The 27,116-nt window shown below is 31.0% G+C and overlaps 3 protein-coding genes across 6 annotated transcripts in view; 1 reads left to right on the top strand and 2 right to left on the bottom strand.

Annotated features, from left to right (window-relative positions):
- Positions 1–15,679, bottom strand: part of LOC131847249 (cytochrome b5 reductase 4) — a 56,432-nt gene extending 40,753 nt beyond the window's left edge. For 2 of the 4 annotated variants that reach the window (XM_059196770.1, XM_059196772.1), the window contains exons 1-2: positions 15,619–15,679; positions 12,446–12,797 (exon numbers count right to left, since the gene is read on the bottom strand). In XM_059196770.1, the coding sequence (XP_059052753.1) occupies positions 12,446–12,797; positions 15,619–15,621 (355 nt within the window). In that variant the 5' untranslated portion in view covers positions 15,622–15,679. Of the gene's footprint in view, positions 1–8,455; positions 8,815–12,445; positions 12,798–15,475 lie in introns of those variants that run through there. The other 2 variants (XM_059196771.1, XM_059196773.1) reach the window with 2 other exon arrangements.
- Positions 15,680–15,781: 102 nt separating this feature from the next.
- LOC131847250 (fatty-acid amide hydrolase 2-like) lies at positions 15,782–23,245 on the top strand. The gene is made up of 6 exons (XM_059196774.1): positions 15,782–16,120; positions 18,700–18,919; positions 20,113–20,245; positions 21,419–21,543; positions 22,143–22,277; positions 22,365–23,245. The coding sequence occupies exons 1-6, from the start codon at positions 15,920–15,922 to the stop codon at positions 23,138–23,140; spliced, it is 1,590 nt and encodes a 529-aa protein (XP_059052757.1). The 5' UTR covers positions 15,782–15,919; the 3' UTR covers positions 23,141–23,245.
- Positions 23,246–23,646: 401 nt separating this feature from the next.
- Positions 23,647–25,981, bottom strand: LOC131847252 (sentrin-specific protease 8). Its single transcript, XM_059196775.1, has 3 exons — positions 25,623–25,981; positions 25,038–25,512; positions 23,647–24,302 (listed from the first exon to the last, which is right to left on the bottom strand). Exons 2-3 carry the CDS (start codon positions 25,465–25,467, stop codon positions 24,094–24,096), a joined length of 639 nt encoding a protein of 212 aa, XP_059052758.1. The 5' UTR covers positions 25,468–25,512; positions 25,623–25,981; the 3' UTR covers positions 23,647–24,093.
- Positions 25,982–27,116: the final 1,135 nt, after the last annotated feature.

The raw sequence follows: 27,116 nt of genomic DNA, 5'->3' as shown, positions 1-27,116 counted from the left end.
CCATGAGATTAGTACACTATCTAATCAAATTACATTATTCAATGTCTCCCCGGGGTCTGTATTTTTCACTTCAACTCATTTTCATGTATTCATGTATCGGTGACAAGATATTTCGAACACATAAAAAAATTGAGAAAATTAGAATTTATTCAATAATTATTATAATTTATTCTTGTTAGGTAATAGTTAGAAAACCAAACTATTAATTCATATTTTCCACTCGTGAGCAAAATGTGGTTGTTTTTGTCTCTGAGGATATTATAGAATATGCTCATAAACTAATCAAATATCTTACCCAATCCATTTATCGAAATTTATATTACGTAATAAAAAAAAAGGTAACAATACAATTTCTGTGATTGAAAACGAGTTTTGCACCCTCGTGATAGCGTAGCCAATACCATTAGCTATTATGTTATAGCTTTAGCTTAGAAATTGCCAGATAATTTTTCAATCACTTACATGGTATTTAAGGTTATTTCGGTAATGCGCTATAAGAAGCCCTGGACTTTCATTACTTAATTCAATTTAAGTAGAATGACAAAAACACAGACGGTCCAACTGACTAAAACCGTAGCTTATCTACCATAAACGACTGTAAAAGTCGCGCTGTTCATGTATATAGGCTTCTGATTAAGTGTCTGTGATGCACACTCATTCGTTGTCATTCATGAAGGCCATGCTTTCATGCCCCGTGATTTTTATATACGCTCAAAGCATCAGTATGGGGTAAGAATTGTTAGTAACCAAACCAGTGGACTTGTCAGCTAACATGTCAGGTTTACCGCCACATCGTAGTGAATGTTTCCCGACTGATTTCATCCCTATCATAGCACACTCCTTCTATATTTATTTATAAACAAGTATGTAATTTTCTATTCTATATTAAACATGAAATGATTTGAATTATTTTATAAATCCGTTGATAATTTGTAGTGATTATGATACACTATACTACTATATATTAAGAAGTTTATATAATTGGTCAAAGATTATAAAGATTGCTTTCGATATATTGTAATTATAATTTGATTTATATTATAATTATATTAATTACAAATTACGATTGTTTTTAATTAATCAAATGTTTTATCTATGATTGTTGCTAATCTTCACTTTTGCTCAGCCAGGTATAGCCGCATACCCCATGCGGTAACGGAATACCTGCACCATTCCATATTCAACCAAAAAAGGTATCAGTGTAGGTATACGCGATCCGTTTATATTACGAATACCAATGACATCAAGTGTGGGCTGTCATGGAAACGCCTAAAGCTAATATCACACATAGGGATACCATTTATTGGAAAAGTATTATGTATAGTCACTAACAATATCGCTTCGATGTCGTAAGCTGGATATTATTACACTTTGGTTACACTTGTGCCGCAGGGCCCTTCTTTATTATCTGATTGTGTAATTAGAGTAGATTTTTCGCTACATATTGTATTATGTAAGATTAAATATAGTTTTGTTATGTTTTTGGCATTGCTATTCAATGAAATAGTTATATTTCACATAGTTATAACTTTGGTACAGATTTAAAATGTGACTATTACGTAATAAAAATTTTATGTAATATATAATTGCCAACATCCTAAATTATTAATACAATTATTGAGGACATGCCTGTAATCCAATGAAGCTCTAATTTTTATCTTCGCCTAAGCATATTACCATGAACAAATATAAATAGAATACAAAAGTATTATTTGAATTCTTATATCTTAAACTATGAATGAAAATACATTAAGATATGCTTATATTTATTAGTCATTGAATCTCAAATATCGAACTCTGTCTAAGCATATTGACATAAGAGTAGCTACAAAATGCATTTTGGTGTTCTGATATATATTTTGTTCTCTATATTTGCCTTATTTATATTTGTTCGCTTTCAGAATATGTCTATTTTGGTCGATATAGCTACTTATGATGAGGGCGCCCTCGACCGACTTATCAAGTCACATATCCCATAAGTATCTGCTTTCACAGTCGAATATCATCCATCCAAGACTCTACATATATACCTACCCAATATAACGGAATTTGTCGTTAATAGATAAATATATAGTAATAGTATTATTACCTCTATTCAAGTAAATAGTCGCAATATAGAAAATATTATCATATATATCATCATACTTTTATAGCATACTAGTTGTCCCGGCACACGTTGTTTTGCCATATAAATTAATAACGCTATAAAAAAATAGGGGTTGATGATAGAAGGGTGCAAAATTTAGGATTGTATGTATTTTTGTATGTTGTATCATAAAAAAATAGAAACTACAAATTTTGTCTAAAAAATAAAAAAAAAGAATTAGGGGTGGACTAGCCCTAACATTTAGGGGGATGAAAAATAGATGTTCGCCGATTCTCAGACCTACTCAATACGCTCACAAAATTTCATGAGAATCGGTCAAGCTGTTTCGGAGGAGAATGGGAACGAAAACTGTGACACGAGAATTTTATATATAAGATTACAACATAATTTTTTCGTAAATATATATGCACATGTTATACATAGAAAACACCCAGACCGATACAAACAATCATACTCATGAATACAAAATGTTTGTACCGTGCGAGGAATCGAACCCGCGACCACCGGACGTAAAGCGGTGTGGTAGACCGCTAGACCACCGAGGTCGTCAAATATATATATATGTATTATAGGACGAGCATAAGTGTGAAAGTAATATTACAGAGACTACGTACACGGAGTAAAATTGATAACAAGGCTAATTCTACAATATTTTATTTTCCGTAGTCAATACATATATAGGTAGGTATGATATTAGAGTATTCGTAATCAATCATTGAATTCAAATTAATCCTGAACTAATTTTGATTAATTATTTCAGCAATCAAAGCGGTTCCGATAAGTACTCATGTATTGGTTCCATACCTATTAAATTTGTGCCGATTGGAAGCTGTTATTTATGGAACAAAAATGGATTACAGAAAAATAATTTAACAAAAATTAATACTTACAGGTATCGCTTGATTTTTTGCTTGTAAATACACAACAAAACATATTGTACCCTGAATATATAGTTTAAATTTTATATCACTCTAGGTACTGTGGCGATATCCACCATGCAACTGACCAAATCTGGTCCAACAATAGTCTATTCATTATAATGCACGACGAGACATACAGACAACAGACTTGTATGTACAGTACCATATAGGTAATCAATGTTTCTTATGAAAATTGTGCTATTGATAAATTAAAGCGATACCATTATATATAATGTAGAAACTGTTAAATATATTTTAATTATAATTGTTTCAAAACTCTATTAGCATTAATGGATGTATGTTCCATTCATGGTTTTACGGAATATATTTATATAAATAATCTTTCCATCAGAGATAACTTATAATGCATTAATTAAATAGATAACATTGTTTAGTCCTAATAATATTTCTTGAAATAAATACATACCAGCTAGTTCGAATGCATGTTATTTAAAATTCGATTATATTTATAGCCTTTCGTTATGTGTAGAACGTTTGATTTTGATATGTATGAAAATAATAGTATATATAAAACGTTCTGGAAAATATGTAAAATATCTACTATCTCACTTGTCAAAGTGCCGAATATAAGTATATATTAAACACGAAAGTTTAAAAATAACTATAAGTATACAGACATTTATGAACATGGATTTAAATTATATCAGTGTGCTATACAATAAGGTATTCCTATAGCTTATTGGTAAATTGAAATAAGAATACATAATACCTACCGCGGCAGACCACCGACGAAGGCGACCTAATTATAGTAAAGCCTTATAATATAATAGTTATACTTTTGCACAGCTTTTAGCAAATTAGATATCTACTCTTGTTGAAGTTTAACAATTGCCGTGTTAACATTTAACTACTGTGAGTTTGTTCATGATACTGTGAGTTACCAAGGAATACAGTAGGTAAAATAATTTCCTTGTTAAAATAGTCATGAATAAGTGATACTAATACTACATCTTCAAAATTCAAAACTATTTCGTATTACAATTTATACCAATTTTACCCAATATGAGTCCCTACATTTAAATTTCTTTGAAGAGTTTACAACATTATTAACTTCCAATGTGATAATTGATAGGCTTATATGTATGGTAAAGAAAAAACAGACAACAGTCTGCCACGATTGCGGAGCTGATGAGAATACGTCGGAACAAGTGCTGGAAGATTGTCCGGCGTTGGAGGGTGAGCGCCGTGACCTCAAATGTGCAGTGGGGGTCCATCTCTCAATGCCTGAATGTAGTACGGAGTATGGTGAGCAGCAATAAGGTAGTTGGCGGTAAGCTCCTTCTGTGAAGAAGTTATTTGACGAAAAGATGCGGCGGAGCGGGAGCGGGAGTTGCTTTCGCCCCACTAATTCGCTGCAGAAAAATCCAGCCTAGAGGAATGGGCGTGCCCAATTTCGCCTCATCTTTATCCCCCACTACCGCTGGGGTGCTCGCCTTAAGATAACCAGCGCCTTAATCAAACGGCATCACACACGCTTCTACAACAGCGTAGGACGAAATAGGTCGCACTAACTACGAGATGGGGTCTGCCCTACACCATTCACAGGGCGGCCCAAAGTCGCCTGAACGCAAACGTGACCTCGTAAATCCTGCCATGGAACTCATAGGGACATGCTGTAGTTTTTTAGTGGGTAAGAATCCCACACACTTCCCTCGCCCCTCTGGCGGGGTTTTGGTTGTTTTCTACACGAAAAAGAAATGAACATGGTGCATAGTGACGTTTTATTTGATGAAAAGTTTTATCTACTTCTGTCTAGGAGGAATTTTTAATTAGGTACTTATGGTTAGTTTTTGACATTTCTTAAAGTTATTATTTGCACTATTTTAACCGACTCAAAACAGTATGTTTAAGCATATAACAAAATGTAATAGCTCTAATCTCTCAGTTTATTGGAAAAGCTTCGTGGTAGACAAAATGTGGCTGTGTTCTTCGAAAGCCAATTATTTAGTTACTCAGTTATCTTCAACTACAAATGAGTTTGTAGTTTAGAACATTAAAGTTAACTTTGAGATCGATTTAAGAAAATAATGTCTAGGCTGATTATGCTCCTATTTTATAATAACCAAGTTTCGAATAAAATAATATATTATATCCATACCGATATGATAAATCCTAAAGAGTATCGGTCTAGTGGTTACCATTCCACGATTAAACAGCTATCACGAGTATATAGGGTATATAAGGTTTTTTTTAAATATAATATATATAAAAAAAAACAGACAGCTAATGTTTAAAAGTATAGGCCTTGATTTTATTACATACTAGCTACCCGCTTCTGATTCGCACGTGAGTACATGTATTATACATATAAATCCGTAGCGTATTTTAAAAGATCTAAGAGAACAGACAATGGCAGCGACTACATTTTATACTATGTAAAGATGTTGTTATTTTTATATGCATTGTAATTTAAATGGGTTGTAAAATATAATATTTTGGTTAATTGTTATCTTTTCTTATAAGTAAATGTATTATGAACGTAAATATATTGTGTTTTGTTACGTTATAGGATTTTATTATATTTCAAAGTAAAAGCTTCTAAAACTTCGCATGACCAAAATACTCGTCATAATGTAATAAGAAATTAAATTTCAACAAACAACATTTCCTAAATGTTTGTTTGTGTAAAGTTTTCGTCTATTAGGAAGATTGTATTTTTATAAGTTTCAGCTATAAGCTAGATTGCAATTGAGATAAATGTGCCAATGGAGAATCATGGGACTGCTATTGACTAGTGATGAAACACTGGATTACTATTGATATATGGGACCAGTATGGATTAGAAAAATAATCACAAAAATGGTTGCAGAAATCACGCACCATACATATATATCAAAACACAGTCAAATAGGAAATGTAATTTTCCTATTAAAATAGTTATTAATGTATAATATTATGTTATAATAGATAGAGTTACTAGTTATAAATCGATTAATAATATATTGTAGTTTAAATACTGTACATTATATTTGTAATGGGTGAATACTGTTATCGACACACCCTATACTACAATTGTAAATGACGTAGAGGAGTAACTTAAAACAGACATGATAGCTATAACGTGAAAACTGGTGGCGGCGTGGTGGTCGAGTCAATGTGCTCCCTCTTATATAGTTGCGTGCAATGATAGCTGGCTTATCCGTCATAATCGTGAACTCGTGTGATGGTTATGAACAAAAATGGAATAGAATTTAAAATGAATCTGTATTTTTGTAATCTTGTACAAGCTATATAGAATAAGAGCTGAATTTTTTGTCAGTTCAAAAGCACTCCAATGTGGCGTTAGATTTAACATATCATAAAAGTCTGTAGACGTACATAAATATAAAACATTTTGATTTGATTTGATACAATACACTAATATTTTGATGACAAATAATTACATAAAATATCGTCATATTATTGTATCGGAGGACTATCAGTGTAGTACACAGCTATACTCCCAATCGCGGGTTCGACTCCTTGCTACACACATACTGTACAAACATTTGTATTTTTTGTGAGTATGATTGTGTGTATTGTTTTGGGAATTTTGTGTACTATGTATATTAAGTACATATTTAAAAAAATATATCTTAGTCTGATTATCAGCTGTTTAGTACCCATAACACAAGCTCTGATTAGCTTGGTCTAGTACCAAGCTAATCAGAGCTTGTGTTATGATATATAGCGTTGTGAGAATTGTCCATGGATATTATAATTATTATTAGGTATTATGACTATTTCATTTTGTCATAATATATATACCATATATAATCAACTTATGTGTTAATTTATGGTACTTATGATCTTGTTTAAATACCAACGTTCATTCAAATTTGTACAGCTCTGCGTGACTAACAATATAATCAAGTCATTTTGCAGACTTACACATTTGTATATTAGTATAAATAATTAATTAGCAATGAATATACTCTCTGCAATAAAACAAGACTAGGTACCAAGTGATACGACCCTCGCGTCAGCAGGAACAGAAAAATAAAACGTTATGCTTGGGTACTAAAATTTTACGACCTACCATAGGTACTTATACTTTATTCGTGTTTTCTAAACGTAGAAATTCGTACTTTACTAACCGAGAAACAGAAAGTTAGCTGAGGCGTACATTCAGACAAAGTCATCTAAGTTACAACATTTTCATGAATATTAAAAAATTGAATTACCTTCTCGGAGAAAATGTTATAGTGGCATCTCCATTTATGCATGTAGATTAGTAAATTTTAAAGAATTTTCAAATTTTTTCATTACGTTGTAGTATAAAATATTTACACGGAAAAGCTGTTAGAAATACAGCTAGTACTTAAACCGACTTATTGTTTGGAGGAATTTTGAACCTAACGCAAACTAAAGCTAAGAAGGGGGAGGGGATTGTTAGTAATGTGGACTCATGACCCCATTACTAGCAATAACCATATCAGGTTGAACTCCACGCAGATCCCCCTGGAAACCGGGAGCACCATTCCATTATCACCCATAAAAAAAAACTAAAGCTAAGAAAGCTTCGGCAAAACATATTGTATGAGGTCTTTAAAAAGTAGCTAGAATTCGTTTTGTATCGTCAGTAGGAAGTTACGATATTTGCTTATCTACACGCTTGATTGTCGGTGCGACGTTAGATCTTTCAGTAATTATCTATAACAAATATTGTTTTTAAAAACTGTCCAACTTACACGAGGTAAATGCTCAGAGAAGATATCTATCGTAAATGCATAGATATACAAGCGCGAGTTAGTTTATCATAAAGACAGTCCGTCTAAAGAACTTCAAATTAATAGAAAAAATATAACTTATCGCACTTCAAGAGTGGTAATGCACAAGGAATTTATAGTGTACCTATTTTAAGTTTTCTCTTTATTTGGAAAAGCTCTTTGACATGACTTTAATGATTATAGTATTTCTTTTTTACCTAGTTAACTTACCTAAACAGAGATAATAAACAAAGATAACAAAGAATACGTCATCCTATGAAACTATCATACGATGACAAAGTTTACATTCAGGTCTTTTGAGACTTAGAATCCTAAAAATTTATTTGATTGTATTTCATCTATTACATACTCATTGGGGATATCATGTTATATGCAAGTTGCAATAACTTATAATAATAAGATACTTCTATTTATTAATCTCCCAATATCCACTCTATGTATTTCAATGAGAATGTATAATTCCAGCTAGTGTACCATAATAATACACTATTACGTGCCTTTTTAACTATATATGTATTAATATCCGCTTGTTATCTAGGCACGGTAATTTGCCTTGCTTAAATGACATAAGGAACCTCTTTCCATGTATCAAAGACAGTTATATACGATGCACGTTGATAGATCAATTATAAAAAGTAATAATAGTAAGAACATAACCAGTGGTAAGGATCTTAGCAAACGGTAACTACAATATTTACCAGTGGTGTCGGGGTCGGGCGGTCGATGTCTTTGTCTACCATTCCACCAACAACCACAGCACGGCATCTCGGCAAGATTCTTCAATTTCCAAAACTAATTCCCACCGACATTCTAATCATAACATATAACATAGTACAACAAAGTAATCACAAATACGATCGTCATATCTCCAATGATGTCTCCAAGTATTTCAAGTTCTTTCATATGAGATAAAAGAAAATCCTCGGAAAGTTGAACAATAGGTTTGAGCCGAAAATACGTAGAACTTTGTTTTCGAAAGGTATTACGTTCAACGAACTTTTCCCTGTACTAACGCGTGTGGTAAGAAAATTCATGAGAGTGCCACTTCAGTTTACGCAAGCGGAACGTTTTCCCGGCATCGTGACGCGGACTTTCCGGGACCCGACCGCCCCCGGTCGCACTCAGCGCCCGACTGTGTAGAGCTAGAGCAAAAGCTTTTTAGTTAGGCACGAACAATGGCGATGGTGGTTTTCGGTTTTCAGGGCCCAATATTAAGTACTGAAATCAAACATAGTATGTACTAAAATATGTCTTAGTTTCATAGGATTTCTTACTTATGGTTCAGACAGAGCTATTGATCTTACTGGTACGGCAGCTACCGCGTCGCACTGTCAAGTCTAGACCCTAGAATATTGAAACTAAACAAAAAGCTATACAATCGAAACATAATAGTAGTTTGTTTGTATGTATTTTTAATGTCGAAATTCTTTTCTAACTGAATTAATAATGTTAACACCGGTACTGTGTTTCACACAAATTAAATCATGAATACCTAAATTGGTATTTTAAACTAAGTTCTTAATAATATATGGCGCTACGAACTATGCTAAGCTTCAATTAATAATACAGACTCTAGGCTGAGTTATTATAATTGAGGCTAGATAAAATCGACAACTTCGCCAGCTCCGTTTTTTAAACAATTATGTATTTTAGTCAACAGAAACAGATTTGAAGTTTTAACTTCAGCCGAAACAGTCTTTTTATCAATATTAGATAATCAATTGTAATAACCAGATTCTAACAATTTCCAAAAGTACTAACTATTAAATATCATCGAATAAAATAGAATACGTCCTGCTACAGACAGTCAAACTTATCAAGAATACATTTTACGACATCGTAAATAATATTTCTTCCAGTTTCAGGTTATTTACTGTACATAATTTTTACAAGCTTTTATGTCACTTCTTTATACATTATGCCTGTGTTTTACTTTTTCCATCCGTCAGCCATTTTTCCAGTTCATTTGTAATCCATTTTGCAAGCAAATTTTCTCTTCCGCTCATGCAGAAATTTTCACTTAAATCGTAAGAAAATATGACAATGTTAAGGTTTTTGATAGTGCTGGTAGGTATCCATAGGAGTTCTTTAATAAAATAATGTAACTTATGTACTATGTATGTATGTATGTACATATGTATTTAGTATAATAGTTTTTGTTCCAAGACTCACTGTATCTCATGCTTTCATATGATTTTTACAATAAAAAATATGATATATTCAATCTACGTCATATAATCTATATTCACGTCAAATTTGATTAAGATCTATTCAGCCGAGCCGGGGCGACACGAAGAAAATTATTCGGTTTCATTTATTCTTTCTAGTACATCAAACAAAAGTTGAGAAAAAAAGACAAGAAATTAATCAAAGCAGATTAAGCATTGTGACTAAGGCAACAACGATATCAGCGTTTCTTTCAATGGGATCTATTTCATCGCATTTCTAAGTAGGTATCTTTTGAAGCTTCACTAACTAGCACTCCAGCTAGACGGATAACATGTAAAATCGCGGAATTTTTAATTTATAGGTACAGTAGATACCCGTGACTATAGCCACATATATAGGTAATGCCACTTATACCCATAGGACATGACAATTTCTTTATGTCTACATATTTTAGCTTTTTGGCACGCTTTTCACATTTTTACACGTTTGTATGTAAAAAGTGGTTTTATATGTCACATTATAATGTAGGTATATATGTTTTTAAAAAACAATTGACAGATAAAAGACGTCTATGAAAATACTGTCACAATTAAGATTATGATAATATGAAAATATATAATTTTTCAATATAGGTATAAAAGACTTCAAGTTTCCGCGATAATCCATCAAATATTTTTCTTTTTTAATAGAAACGACATTAGATAGCAGACATAACAATACTAAACTTTAAGCAGTGAACCTACTTAAGGGAAAACATGGTAACAGTCTATTGACTGTTGTATGGTATTCCATACAATCTTTAGTTACGCGAATTCATGAATGAATACAGATAATAAGGCCATAAGATCTTCTGAAGGTTGGCAATGATGGACACATGCCTATATTTTGCCGAGCAATATAAATTATGTAAGGGGTGGTCTATAGAAAAAAAGACGTATATTCTAATAGTAAAGTTTAAGCAAAAGACATATTACTCATACATATTTATTGTTAAAATATTTCCAAATATTACAAACTATACAAATATCACAAGCAGCACGACTTGAAAAGGACTAAAATTAAAAATCTGCATAGAGAAAATACTGCTAAAGAAAAATTGTAAAGTCTTGCAAGTATATAAGTTTATTTTTGTTCTGTCGGTTACAAATTTAACAACACAAAATATGTCTCTTAAATGAGTTGCAAATGATAATATGTTAATTAAGTGGTAAATATTCATTATATTCACAGTTAGAAAAACAGCTAATACATAAACGTATGTAATACAATGAAAATATATACTTACGTTATTTGAGTATTTATAATTTATCATCGTAGTATACGCAAATGCTAAATTAATATGTATGACTTGATTAATAATAGATACTATAACGTTGGGTCCTTGTGATATATAGAATACTGCCGTAATGAGAACATAATCAGATATACTATCTGCAGAATAGACAAAGGAAAGGAAGGTACACTCATTCATATTATACACACAATACCGAAGATAATAATGTCCTAAATCACTCTTATTCTGACATAATATGACAGAAGCTATTAGTCATTTAATAGAAATAAAATAGAATAAAACTTTTGAATAGCTGTAGTTTTTTTTTAATTATTCAGAAAGCTATCTCTTCACAAGAAAAATGAGCAAGAAACATTCAGTTCAGGTTTAGTGCAGAACGTGCATTGGTAGTTTCTCATAAAAGTGATCTCATTAGCACCGCTAAAACAACGATATTCAGTAACTCTGTATTTTAAATTGATTTGAGATAGTCGCTTCATGTAGCGGTGGACATCCTACACTGCGTTTGCTTCAGCACTCAAGAACCTAAAATGTGTGTGAATAGAAAATTATGAGAATAACTATTATTGAACGACTTTATCAACGTAATAGAACTCAAAACAATAATTGTTAGAATATACTCTAACAATTATTGGCAAATTTGCCTGTTTGTCTGTGCGTTTATCGCAATAATTTTACCTTGAGCGTGGTTTTGATGTAAATGAATTGTGGTATATATAGATTCACTTAAAATTTAATGTTTGTTTTATAATTGATTAACAAATAAAAAAGTTATACTTAGTAGGTATAAAGTTATACGGGTACGAAATCGAGGAATTAACCAGACTATCTGTAATTGCTTCGAATCGATTTCCATTTCAGAAATTACTTTTAAAAAGTTAATTTATTAAAACTGATATAAGATGTATTGATTTATAGTTAATTCAAGGTACTCTGTTAAGAGGTACCAATAAAACTCTCTTGCTTCAGTACAACTATGTTTAATAAGTTAATATTCCCTGGGTATATTTATATATTTATATATTTTTTATATTAGGAATAGCCCCTAAATAGTTTTGTAAAATAACAAATGGGAATGTAAGTATATAATATTGTCTACTATAATGTATAGAACAGACTGCTAAGATATACAAAAAACGAGAACTAAGAATGTCAGATATCACAATCAATATTACAACCTACCGAATGTGTGAGTTCTAACGAAACAAAAATAAACTGTACTTACCTGTAGCGGATCCAGTTTCAAGAGGCTTCTTTGTGACATCGTGTTGTATAAGTGTATTGTTTGTCTGTTTTGAATTTATGGAATTCTTGTTTGAAATTGTCTGTGGGGCAGTTTTATTGAAAGGAGTGGGCGAGGCAGGCAAAGATAATGGAGAAGAAAGCTTATATGGTGAAGTAGGGGTACCTAAATTTGATGGAAGAGATAATTTTGATTCAGAAGACACGAAGGAATTGGTTTTTAAGGAAATATCATTCTCAGGTTCAGGAGTACAAAGTACTGTGGGTAATGTTATTTTAAGTGAGCTATTTCTTGATGACGCTGCCTGCTCACTCTCTGGCGGATCCATATTAATCTGAAAAGAAGAAAGAGATCTTATTTCGAGTCAATAGTAACCAGAATATAACACAAGAATACAGGAGGGTTAGCGATATGGGATTACTAATGTCGTGTAAGTATTGACCAGCCTAGACATTGCATTAAGTGTCTAGACAGTTTCCAGGCGCGCCGTGAGCAGGCTCCTGTCACTTATTCTATTATATATATAGGTATGTATACTTTAAGACATATACAAGAACGTACATAGTTAACATTGCAGGATAATAATAATTGGCTTATTCAGAACACTTAAGGATATATAATTTAAAGTACTTTATTAGATAAGGAAATAAATGAATATCACGAATTTGTATTCTCATATAAAAACTAGTTATACCCACTATTACGAAATAGAAAATTTTATATTATTAAAATAGTAGATGGCTTATCAAAATAATTATTTAATCTCTTCAGGATATTTTTTTCTAGTTTTCTTTATGTGTGTACCTATGTATATAGTTGATCCATGATTAAGTTCATATTATGTGACAGTTTCATTTTTCCAGCAGTTTTTTCATAAAACACACAAACAGATATACAATTTTTGGGTCGTCACGATTATGTTATTTAAATAAATATAAATTTCGTGTCACGTTGTTTATCGCAATGGAAACTACTGAACCGACTTTGATGCTTAATTTTATATGTGTACTCTGTAGGTTTGAGAACAGGTTATTATTTATTTTTATACCTTAAGAGAAAAAAATTCTTTATTTATTGTATTTTATAGTTTTTATGGTGCGACATTAAAAAATACATATAACGCTAAATTTAATCCTACAACTAATCAGCCCCTATTTTTAATAGGGGCTGATTAGTTAATATTAATTGAATGAAACATACATTTCTATACATAGACTATTAAAACATTAAGATTTCGATAACATCATAAAAGTGTAAATACATCATTAAAATTTTGTAATTACACAGTAAAATTTTGATGATTATTTATATTTGGAGTCATCGTTTAAGTCGATAGCAGAATCATCATTTAATATAAAAAAGCGCCCGCGTCCGCGTAAATATTATATATCAGATATGAATCAATCGATATGTTGGCTGTTGTTGGAAATAGGTATTTAGGTTAGTTAAATCCTAAGATTTAGATAGCCGATGTTATCTAATTTAGTAATAAAATTAGGTTACCTACCCATAGATACGACTGTATTTCGTTTCTCGATTGATCATATTTAAGGTCAACATTCTAAATATTATTGGGTATTTGTGTTTCTACTTTGTTTATTAATCCATAAATGAAAATTGTCTATGAATGATTCCTAGATCACAAATTCAAAGCTCTGACGATGTTTCCAGAGAGATCGATGCCCAATACCTTGAAATGTGTTACCATAATGGAATACACTATTTAATATGTTTGTGTACAAACACCGTATAGGAGAGAATAGGAAGATTACTTCCTATTCTCTCCTATACGGAGAACCTATTAAGGAACCTAAGGATTTTACTGAAGTAAGATACACATTTGAAAAGTTCAAGCGTTCTATTTTCTTATACACATATAATACTGATATACTTAATAATAAGTAGTACATTAATGAGTTAATTAATTTGTTTAGTACAATAATACAATTTTTTCAGTTATCTAAGAGAGTTTTTTTTTGTAAAGTCGACGATTTACCTAAAATGCTGAGAGACTTGTAAAACATTATTACAATTACTTTTTAGAGTACACTACATTGTAACATGCTAGAATATACGGTTATCAGCAAAATATCTCAACTGGTTGGTCTCCTCTATCTATTGTTCGGTAGGTATTATACAAAAATAATTTTTGTGGCCTGTAATTATACAGATAACAATCCGAGTAAATAATGTCTGAAAAAAATGTCAAGTCACTGTCGCACAATTTAATTAAAATTATATTGATATAGTAGATATTAGTATAGTCATGTATTTGAAAATAAAACAAAATTATAGAACACAAAAACTTTATAGGTAGTTTTATAAAAAAAGAACAAACAATAATCAACCTACTGATTATGGTATGGACGGTCGCGTGGCGTACAATATAATATAAGAAAATTATAACAAAGTTGGGAAAGACCAACCGCTCATTTATAATATAAGGGTAATTGCCTTTTATTATATTTATTCACTATACATTATCTACTTAGTTATTACTTTAAAATAAATATTTAAAGTAAGAATATAAAACATGATAATGGTACTTAAAATAAATATATAGGTATAACATAGCGTTGAATATACATGTATGTATGCATCTTGCATACACCTGCTTGTTGATTTTCCTTCTCCTATTAAACACTAAACATAGGAAATCATAAAAACAATTTAGCTTAAAAAACAAGAGAATCGCTTTATTATTAATGATTTATATTTTTATATTCATGTTTCTATTACTACACAGGAATCGCAGGTTGCAGATACAAAAATATTTTGATTTAGCCTAGCAGTAATAATTATTAAGGATAATTTCATATCCCATTAGATGATGCACTAGAATAGACATTATGATCTCACAGAATAAAAAAACCACATATGTTAAAACCAAACAAAACCTTAAAACCATAACAACAGTAGGCAACAGCGCCGTGGCCATAGAGCAGATTGTATAAATAAAAACTAATAAATAGGTATAACACAGAAGTATGCAAAACCGGAAAATTCACTAACCCAAGAATGCGTGACCTATGAAATAATGACCATAATATCCTTGAATCATTATATTGTGGTATGATATTGTGATTAAACGTTGACATTGAAAAACAACATAGCGTCCTTCCTTAGTAATAATAATGTAGGCCTAGTTTAGTCACCATAGGGAGCAAAGTCTTGCGTCACGTCATAAACAGACGTCCAGTTTGGAGCCCCCTGCCTGCTTCACTTCACTCCGACCGCCGACCAACTACAGCGAAAGAGCGAGACGTCGATAATTCAACCACTCCCAGTCTACACTATCGGCCTCTCATTCATTTAGTATACGGTACAATATTTGATAGCACAGGCGCTGCTTCAAAGTTCTCTGCTGTTTTAATTTAGTTGTTATTTGATAATATACATCGAACTTCTCCATGTGCCTGTTTTAAAATATATGTAAGTTTATTGGAAGATATAAACATGGGTATAACGGAAATACTGAAGGCACCCATAGATCTGAAGCTGAAAGTGTTACATGTTGTGAGAATCGTAATAGCTGCAATCGGAAGACTTTTTTATAGTTTGTATTACGGAAATGAAGGTCAAAAGATTCCGACTATTACCGACGAAATTTTGAAAGAGTCAACTATTGAAGTCGCTAGGAAAATAAGACAGAAGGAGGTAAGTCAACAATATAATTCTATTGTAATTTCAGAAACTTTTATTTACGTTTATTAAAAAAAACAAATAAGGATTCGTAACTTATAGCATCAATGGCGTAACCGGAATCATTGTACCCAAGAGATGTCGAATTTAGTACTGCTGGATTGAATTGTTTTTACATATTTTTTAGCTTACGGCCCACTTACTACAAAGCGGGAAGTCGTATGGTAAACAGCACCACTGACATCACAAAATATATTAACACGTTACATATTCAATTCATAGCACACTCCTGTTTCTGTAACGTAACTATATATTTTTAAAAACTTCAGTTCTAACAATACACAGATTGTAGCGGGATTTTAACTTCAGGCTATTTAAAAATAAATTTACAAACTGCATATTTAAACAACTGAAAGGTGTTTCGTATTATAATTCGATTCAATAGGTATTGATCAACAAGTGATATAGAGACCTGATAAGTTATACATAGTTGTTTGATGAAAGTTATTTTTCACAACTATGCACCAGATATTAATCATATTTTGTCATATTATTATTTTTAATGTACAGTAAAAATATTTAATGATTTAGGATACACGTCAAATATGGTATTCACAAAAAAATGGTATTAATTTTAAAATGAGATTTTATAAACAGATAAATTCAAAGCTTTTTCTGTGTTGTTATAAACGTTAAAGCTATTAAAACTAATTCTGAATAACTACAAACTGGTTTCAAATAAGTACAACTTTTACACATACACTGAAACAGAGATCGATAACTAATATTAGCTTGCCACTTAATGTAATATTCAACAAAGCATACATACTAATTATTACATTATTCAGATTCTATACTTATTACGTAGTATATAAGTAGTTATTACGTAGCCACTTTTAATTACGTGCACTTGATCTTCTGAGCCTTGACAGAATATCATTGGACGGGAATAATTAGAATTCAACTAATCGGTACTTATGAATGTACTGTTGTTATAAGTAATATTATGTTAATATAAGACATATTACCATAAATATTATTCAACTTACTCAAAGATAAGGCACCTGAGTAGCTGCCTACATGTATATTGTATAACCCTATGTCCGCATATTTTATCATTTATTAATGTCCTAACGCAGAGTAATGTAATGATTAACATTATTAGGAATCAATTATATAGATGATTATTTAGTTTTAATTGAAATTACCGGCAATAAAAATAAGTACAAGTCTAATACTGTATAGGTATTATGTAAGTAGATCTAAATTGTAAGAAAATATGAAAAACCAAATAAACCGCAGAGCAATATGAAAAATATTGTCTTTAGAAATAATAATAATAACTTGCAATTCCTGATTAGATTGATAGCAACGTTTTACAGATGTCCCAAACTAACAATGCTGTGGCTTAGACTAAAATACGAATTAACTAAAATGATAATAAAGGTTGTAATACCTAACCTGTCAAGTATACGTTTTATCTATTAGTTGCTCTAAGCCGTTTAATCTCCTGCGTGTGGTACATCCAGAATATATCGTCAAATATTATATTATACATAATTGCATATTATAAGTATACATATATTATAGACGCAAAATTGAATTTCCGTTTATGTACCGGCTAATCTCACGTACACTACACCTAGTCCTGTTTGTTTTCTTATCTCATTTAAACGTCACATTATAGACTGATATACTTTATACTGAGTGTATAATTTCGCCCAAATCGAGAGCGAACGAATTAATATTCAAAATGGAAAGTATATACAATAGTTACATCCCTGTGGGTGACATTTTGTATGCTCACATACATATAATTAATAGCACATTGATTCATATAAACAGTAATTATGATATGATATGCCTTGAATAACGCTGAAACAATGCTATTCTAGGCTATAATAAGCGTGATGATTACTAACCAGATTGCATACAATACGAGCGAGCGTAGTTAAGAAGTATTTATTGAACATGTAGTGGAATATTTTCTAAAATTTCGTACTTAATAGAGTGGTAGAGTAAGATAAGTAAGAAAGGTATAGTCATGGATATCTATTTTTAATTAATAAAAGATAACACTATAAGCATGTTGTTAAGTAGATGAAACCAAAATATTGATGAAGGTATAAATGAATGATTCAATTATTTAATATTTCTCTCTCGGCAGGCAACAATCCGACTTTAACCATAAAAATACTAACTAAAGCTCTTAAGAGTGTAAAAGATCTTTTCTTTTCTATTCTATTCCATTAGTAGTAATGTAGAGGCGTGTTTAATAATGATTCTATTTTTTTTATACTGCTATGGTGGCAAACAATTAGCAATTAATTTATTAGCAAATTAATGATAGTCAATTACACGTTACGCAATATCTGTTAGTGTAATCTCTTTTTTCCAATGTATTTTTAACGTACATCACAGAATTATGTTTCTCACTTGTGAACTAAGTATTTTTTTATCGTAGGCCATACTACTTTAAACTCATCACTACTTTGGGTTACTTTCTGTTTTTTTTTATAAGAGGGTCTATAATATTTTATTTAATAATACTATCAGAACGTATAATTTTAAAAATTACATATTTTGTCTTACAGATATCGAGTGTAGAAGTGACAGAAGTATGCATCAGGCGTATAAAAGATGTGAACTCAGCACTCAATTTCTTTGTAGAAGATCGTTTCGAACTTGCTCTAAAAGAAGCTCGCGAGGCGGACGAACTCATTCGTAGCGGCACGTTATCCATACAACAGTTAGAAAAAGAGAAACCTCTCTTAGGTGTTCCCTTCACTACAAAAGATTGCTTTGCTGTTAAAGGTACGTTTAAAAGGTTGACTATATCGACTGGTTTTAAACATTTACTTTTGATTTACTATTATGTACAAAATTTTGTCGCCAGTGCAGGAATTTTAAATATATATTCCATGTTGCACTGAGAAATTGAAATAATTTAAGAGTCAATATGAGCAAATGGACTTATCCCATCTCTTTCATTCAATCCAAAATAGTGGCATAGGTGGTAATGAGTGGGTATTAGGTGGGTAGTGGTTAATATTTAGTACAAAAACAATATACAAAGTCAATAACTACTAAATAAAAATTTGTACTATATAAAATATGCAAAAATCTAAGTAAGTAATATATTATACATAAATATATATATACTAATAAATAATGATGACATTCAATGGCAGATAGGTATATTATTTTAATCGCTTCTTGAAGGAACCAACAAACTTTGCTGAAAGATGATTAAAGTAGTTAAGTTACCGCTTTCCATAATATGGGTTTGTCAACTAGACAACATGTTTTGAAATGGAATGCATTCCATACTCAAAGACATATTTTTATGGTAAAATATTTATGTAATAATTTACATAAATTATTTTCTTGCCTTAATGCATAATAGGTTTTTCAATTTTGTATTTTGTATGTTCTACGACTAATTTGATTTGAAGTTGTTTATGTATTATTACAATACATTTTTAAATTTCGATCAATAATAATTCATTTGAAGAGATTTAGGTATATACTATTTCTGTAAGTAGGTATAATCATTCAATCAATTAAGGGGGGTAAGTAGGTAGGTATTCCCAATTATAATTCATATTAAATCTATTGAAACAAAATAAGAAAGATAGTGAATATTTGTGGAATTCTACTTTATTTAAAGATATGAGCGATAACTTCACTAAGACTGATAATAATTATTATGTATGTGTAAACTGTAGAAGTCAATAGAAAAAACAGTAAAAAGTCCATACAGTATAGACTTTTTACTTTTTTTTGAGCACGTTCAAAATGTTCGGATTAATTTCCGGATTATTCTTTGGCCTCCTTTGTCCTGTAATGAAATGAATCTGAAGGATCCTAATGAAATGATACCCTCAACTGGGTCGGCAGTATTCAAAAGCAAACTAGGGATTAGTGACAAATTAAAGAATGAGGATGAAATCAGGTCACCTGTTACTAAATCATTGGGCTATAAGAAATATTCTTATCTATTTCAGGTTTACGCTTTACGTCTGGAATTGTATTGCGTAAGGACTTCATTTCAGATGAAGATGCTGGTGCCATCCGGCAATTGCGAGACAAAGGCGCTATAATTATAGGCATCACGAACGTGCCAGAACTTTGCATGTGGTAACATAGCTGTTATAATTGTGCTATTGTATATTTATTTACGTTGTTATGTGAATGACTTGCCCATTTCGAGACAGGTATACTTCTATTTTCTATGATACAGAATATTCAGCGTCACCTTTATGATATCATAAAAATAGCTGCTATTTTATTATATCATAATTGAATATTTAAGTTATTTCTACTATAGTTTGACGACCTCGGTGGGTGGTCTAGCGGGTTAGCACACCGCTTTACTTCCGATGGTTCGCGCACGGTACAAACATTTGTATACGTGAACGATTGTTTATATCGGTCTGGGTGCTTTCGATATTATATGTACTTAGGAAAAAATATGTCAAGTATTTATATCAATTCTCTAGTAGCACAATTAATGCAAGTAGTGTGTAATGCACAAGAACTCTGCTTACCTTGGGACTAGGTTACGTTGTGTGACATTTCAGACAATGTCAACGCCCAGGGATATTATTATTATATTATTTCTATAAATATATTTTGTCCTTTGTACGAACTACAATGAAATGAAATTGTATGAAGTACAAATAGTACCTAGTAATCATAAGAAAAAAACATTTCTTTTCACTGTTCTTATACCAAACTGATCTAAGGATCGAACCGATAGGTTACTTATTGGTACAAATACTTGTCCTAAATAATAACTTTGTTGAAATTGAACAATACAATTATATCATTTGGGGTGTACTACGCAGCAAGTACTACCACACTAATAGTCCCCAAGCCAGGGCCTAATTTCGTCAATCATTTCCTCTCAGCCGAAAACTTCAAAATGGTTAAGATAGCTGTATTCTAAAGCCTAGTGAAAATCAGTTGCCGTTGCAACCTTTTTTATAATAATAGACCTTACGTACGACTACTACTTTAAAGTTCATATCAGTTGTTATTTAGTACATTTAAAAACTAGACAAAAAAATATTTGGGTTCAAGTAAACATTGTTGTTTACTTGAACCCCAAATATTATTTTTTTTGGCCAAGACTCTCTCAATTTTATATACTAATGTGGTAAATTTTAAATGCTCCCATTTATCGTTACTGAATTAAGTTTAAACTAGTCTGAATTACTTGAGTCATTTACAATTACATTACATTAATGTAAAAGTTGTTTATGTCGTCGAAAATGAAGTATACGACATAAAGTATCACTGTTTCAATAGGTGGGAGACTCACAATCACATATATGGAAGGACCAACAATCCATATAATACCACAAGGATAGTTGGAGGGTCATCTGGAGGTGAAGGCTGCATACAAGCTGTAGGAGGCAGTATTTTTGGAGTCGGTATGTAATGTGTAATTTTTGGTCATGACAACTTATCCTATATTTAATTTTTTTGTCATGATTATCATAAATTTAAAATTATCTTTCTCTTTTGTGTCGCATTAATTACAAATTAATTAATAATAACAATAACTCAAATATTATATAATATTATTAATGATAACTTAATCATTATAAATTATTGATAGATTTCAATATTTAATTATTCTGTTAATCCAGTTTGTTATTAGGCTTGCGATATATTCGCATTTTACTACATATTTAAGGTATTAGAGCAGACATTATTCACTGAGTTTACTTCGAATATACGATCCCTTCCCGGGGTTTGCTCAACCCTGTGAGTGTCTATTTTCTTATACAGCCAAATAAAGCTTGCTTTGTAAGTTGTGTTTTGGTTATAGGATACAAATTCGACAGTGAAATTACATGCCTCTTGCACGACATCTTAGTCCTCTAGAATAGTAATGTTTGAATGCTATCGCGGATGTAACATGTTTATGTATGCGACAGTTACTGTTTACTATCAGATGGGCCGTCAGCTTGTTTGCCATTCCAATTATAAAAAAGCCATTTTGATTTTTAATGAAATTAAATTTCAGGTTCTGACATTGGAGGTTCAATTCGAATGCCTGCATTCTTTAACGGAATTTTTGGCCACAAACCATCCCGTGGTATAGTTTCAAATACTGGACAATTTCCCACACCGGAGTCAGCACTTATTGATTCTTTTCTAGGTAAATTTGTCTTTTAAGGACTTTTTTATATAGTTTATTACCCAATTCTTGAAATTCTTTTATAAATTATGATTTCTATTGTTTTAGGTGTAGGTCCTATGACAAGACACGCTACAGATTTGAAACCACTCTTAGATATTATGGCAGGAGATAATAAAAACAAACTAAAATTAAACGAACCCGTTAATATCAATAAAATAAAAGTGTACTACCAATTTAGTAGTGGGGCTCCTTTGGTTGATGCTGTTGATCCAGACATAATAATAGCAATGAAAAAAGTCGTTGAATTCCTAAGTGTACAACACAAATTAGATGCTGAAGAAAAGAAAATTGATCTGCTCCGCAAATCTTTACCTATATGGATGGCTACAATGAAAACTAAACAAAAGTTTGAGACCCTTATAATGAAGAATGAAGGTGTAGGTGCCATACTAAAAGAAATCGGGAAAAATTTTATCGGGTGTTCTGGCAATACCTTGATATGTTTATTTACCGCTTTGAGCGATCATTCTGGTATAGAAGTTGGAAGCGAGAGACATCTCCACTATATAAAACTACGTGAAAATTTAGAGAAAATCTTCACAGATATGTTGGGTGATGATGGCGTTTTCTTATACCCTGTACATCCTACACCTGCACCATTCCATAACGAGCCGTTACTAAAACCTTTCAATTTTGGATACACTGCTATTATTAACTGTCTAGGATTACCGGCAACTGCCATACCTTTAGGTTTAAGTCGAGATGGATTACCAATTGGTATTCAAGTAGTAGCTAATCATAATAATGACAGGTTATGTCTTGCAATCGCTGAAGAGCTTGACAAAGCATTTGGAGGATGGGTAGAACCACAAAAATCTTAGATGTCTTAGGACAGAAAATACGAGTCTGAATGGGTGTTTACTTATAATATAATTACATTTAATCACAAATTATTATTTAAGCAATTATTTTTATAGGCTGCACCATTTACTTATGGAATAAACATAATATTCTTTTTAATAGTTGTTTGACTAAAACTTAAGTAATTGAATTATAATATATTAATAGACTGTAAAACAGTAGGTAGTATATTGTAGTAGGACATATATAGTTGGTGTTTAATTGTTTCATGCATCTTTATTTTTTGTTGAAAATCTTGGACACATTTTAATAAAATGTGTCTGTGTGTGCATTTATTCCTCACACTACACATAAATTGATGTAGAGTTAAGATTGTTGGTTTCAAACCACATACCACTATTTGAAACATATTCACATATAGTTTGAAAAATAACTGTCAAAAAAAATAAATTAAGTAAAGTGGATTTATGTAATTAATAAAAATATATTATATAATTACATAATATATATTTTAAAGTGAGAAAATATATTGACTAGAGTAAATATGTAATGGTATGTACATATGTTAGATACCCTTAACATACAAATAAAAAGAACATAATTTCTATAAACCATAAAAATATCTACAAATTATGATACTGTAATCTGAAATGTTTGTTTGTGACAAACACCTTTTACTACATGACCTAATTTAAAAGCTTGTTCTGTAACATGACTTCAGCCTGACCATGATCCAAGTCCGCACAGTAAAACTTTCTGATCAATAATCAAGTATGTATGTGAAGCTATCTTTTTATTCTGTATATAGATATAGGTGAACATAAAGCAATCATTAAATTTGCAAGGGTCTTATAGTAAATAGTGCAAATGTATTAACAAGTGTTTAGTATCTATACATTGTTGTAAAAGGATTAATTAAATTAGTAGTATAACAAACAAATGTAAATCATTATGCTATAGTATGATTCTGATTTCATTTAGTATTTGCAAGTGATTTTATCACAGACAGTATATGTCTTCTTTTTACAATAGGACTAACTTTGACTAGCACTTCACATGAGCGTATTTGTCCATGTTTATGAGCATACTCAGCAAGACTCTCTGTGTTGCTGATTACATGAACTCCACAATCATACCCATTACTTTGTTGAACACATTCTTTGTCAACAAAGTTGATGGATCCTGAAACCCAAATTAAACAAAATTTTTATTTAAAAACTTACAGAAACAACACAAAAAACATTAAATACAGACATAAACAAATTATTACTTATTATATTATAGTAATTAATATATATATATACAAAAAATAATGAATTAAATTCATAATAAACTATGTAGAAGTAGAATAAATAGTAGTAACAATGGCAATTTAATAAAGACTGCTCTCACTGCCTATCTAAGCAAAGGGCTTAGGAAGAATCTACACTTTCTTTTTTAATTGGTTGCTTGAATGAAGAATCTACAAACTACACTATTTTTTCTTTTATAAGCTACTATTTAACAAATGCCAAACTAATTGAATCAATTTTGTAATTGCATTTATGACTAGTGGTCCATCTAATCCACAAGTTCTTTTAATCTCGTAATTTTATTTGTTTACAAAGTTGTTTGGGTGTATCAAGAGTTGGAAGTATAAAAATATATATATACAACTTTTTAAAAGAGTATTTAGGACACTGTTGGCATTTGTAGATATATCTGAAGAAAAGTAATTTACTAATCACATTACAGTAAGACTTTTAGACTCAAAGAAGAATAGTCTTTATTATCTATTAAGATAAAGTAAAAGGTAATTATGTTGCAATTTTATAACTAAAACATAATTTGGGATGATTTATAGACTTCAGTAGAGAGAGAGAATATTGAAAATATGTTCAAATCATTCAACAAATGTTTGAATAAAAATAAACTTACCATTTGATAAATATGTAATTAAGTGACTAGCAAACTCCCAAGCCACATTATGGTTGCTCCCTGACGAAGAGTCAAGGTGGAAGAAACAACATTCTGGCCTAGAATATACTAGCAGACTCCAATGTGATCCACCTGCTCTGTCAGGTGAGTTATTATCATTGAGTGCAAAAAATACAAACTTCTTTTCATTTATATGAAGTGGATCTAAAAATATTTTTATGTCCTCTGTTTGTACCATTTTAATACATTGTGTAACTTCTGGTGATACAAACAAAAATTCACTTGCAGTACTAAATAACGCTCGTTCGAGATATTCAAAATAAAATGATATAATAGTATCGTTTAGCCAATATGGCCCATCAAGAAGGTCAATATCCGATTGATGAAGGAGTATTTCATGAAAACTTAACACGACTGTTGCCTTTGCCATTATAACAAAACGTCTTGGTTCTTTTATATATTGCGTCCTTAGGATCTGATAAGAATAATAAAAAAAAATGTAGCAATCAAGTAAAAAATGAATCAAATGTTTACATTTTATGCCTTTTTATATAGTAGGGAAACAATGTTTAAAATTAAACTTACCTGTTAGTCTCAATCCATAATATCAGTGCTTTTTCACAAAGTAACAAATTGTCCACTTGTATTTGAACAGAATAATATATTTATTACATCGATATTCCAACAAAATTATAGACACAATAATTGTGATATTTTGTAAACTAAGTATTAAAACTGAAATAACGAATGGCTATAATTTATAGCACAATAAGGTTAAGAAGTACTAGAAATAGTATTAGCCGTCTAAATCAAATCAACTATTACATCACAGAATCACAGTCATTGAGATCAAAAACTAAATTTTTATTTTTATAAAAAAATGGATTAATTCGATTAATATTTTGATATTTGAGATGCAGTTGTTACAGTGCCAGTAAGTAAAAGTAACACAGTCACATACAGTTTACACTTCATTCAGAAACATTTCTAGTACTCTGTGACTCTATGAGTCACATAAATGTGGTTACATATAGGTATTAATCGATAAAAACTGGTTTTTATAAAATATTTGACATCGAATGTATGCATAACTATTGGCACTATATTAGGCATAGTATCCTTCATACCATTATATAGTTTCTCTCGGTAAAACAGTTAAAAATATTAAATAGTGTTATTTAATATTTTTAACTGTTTTACCGAGTTTAAATGTACCGGTTTACCGAGTTAAAATAAGTCAATGTTGAGACTCAGGTAAAGAATCTGTGGGTACCCAGATTCTTTGCAAATGATTGGGAAAAGATAGAAGTCCTTACCTTATTTATTTGCGGTCGAGATAATATGTATATAATCCTCCATTCATTTCGTTCATCGTTCGTAGTCAACTCATTATACTTACTCCCTTTCTAGCCATATCATCTTTCACACAGTCCCCCCATTTAGAGTATTTCTCTGCTCCTACTAGTAGAATGATTCTTACAATCATTCTCAAAGAACATACATCACAAACATAGTGATTACTTGCTCAGTGGTACTTTTGAGAAACGGTGTCAACTCTAAATTTCTTTTTTAGATAGATGATAGTGGTATGGTAAATGGTACACGTCTCTATCATAGAACACTACTTAATATCCTAGTAGCGAACGCTACTGGAACATAGAGGACCATTGGAAAATGATGGTGTGCAAACGAATACCTATTGTGACAAATTTAATTAGTCATGATGGTTTCCACCAGCAGGACTGTGAGCTGGCGACCTAATATCGTACACTGCTGGCACTGGGGTCCTAACCCCTATTATTAACGATTCCGTTCTCCACAATTTACATCAGTAATAGTACCTACTAATTAATAATAACAATAATTTCTTTAGCACAGCTTCATTATACATTATATTATCTGTGATTATACTAAGTAAAAATATAGAAAGCCAAAAAGCTAATATATCGCTATGAGCTCAAAGGGCTTTCACTCTGTTGGTGCAACAGCCTGTCACTGCAGCGCAGATTGTCAGTGGAGCCACTTGAAAAAAAGAAATTCTTGAAATCATTATTGATATTTATTACCTTAAATGTAATT

The sequence above is a fragment of the Achroia grisella genome, unplaced genomic scaffold, assembly GCF_030625045.1.
Source record: "Achroia grisella isolate CSIRO2021 unplaced genomic scaffold, CSIRO_AGI_Agris_v1 utg516, whole genome shotgun sequence".
NCBI classification, from domain to species: Eukaryota; Metazoa; Arthropoda; class Insecta; order Lepidoptera; family Pyralidae; genus Achroia; species Achroia grisella.
Note: the sequence above shows the minus strand (reverse complement) of the source record. Positions and strands in the feature narration are given on the sequence as shown.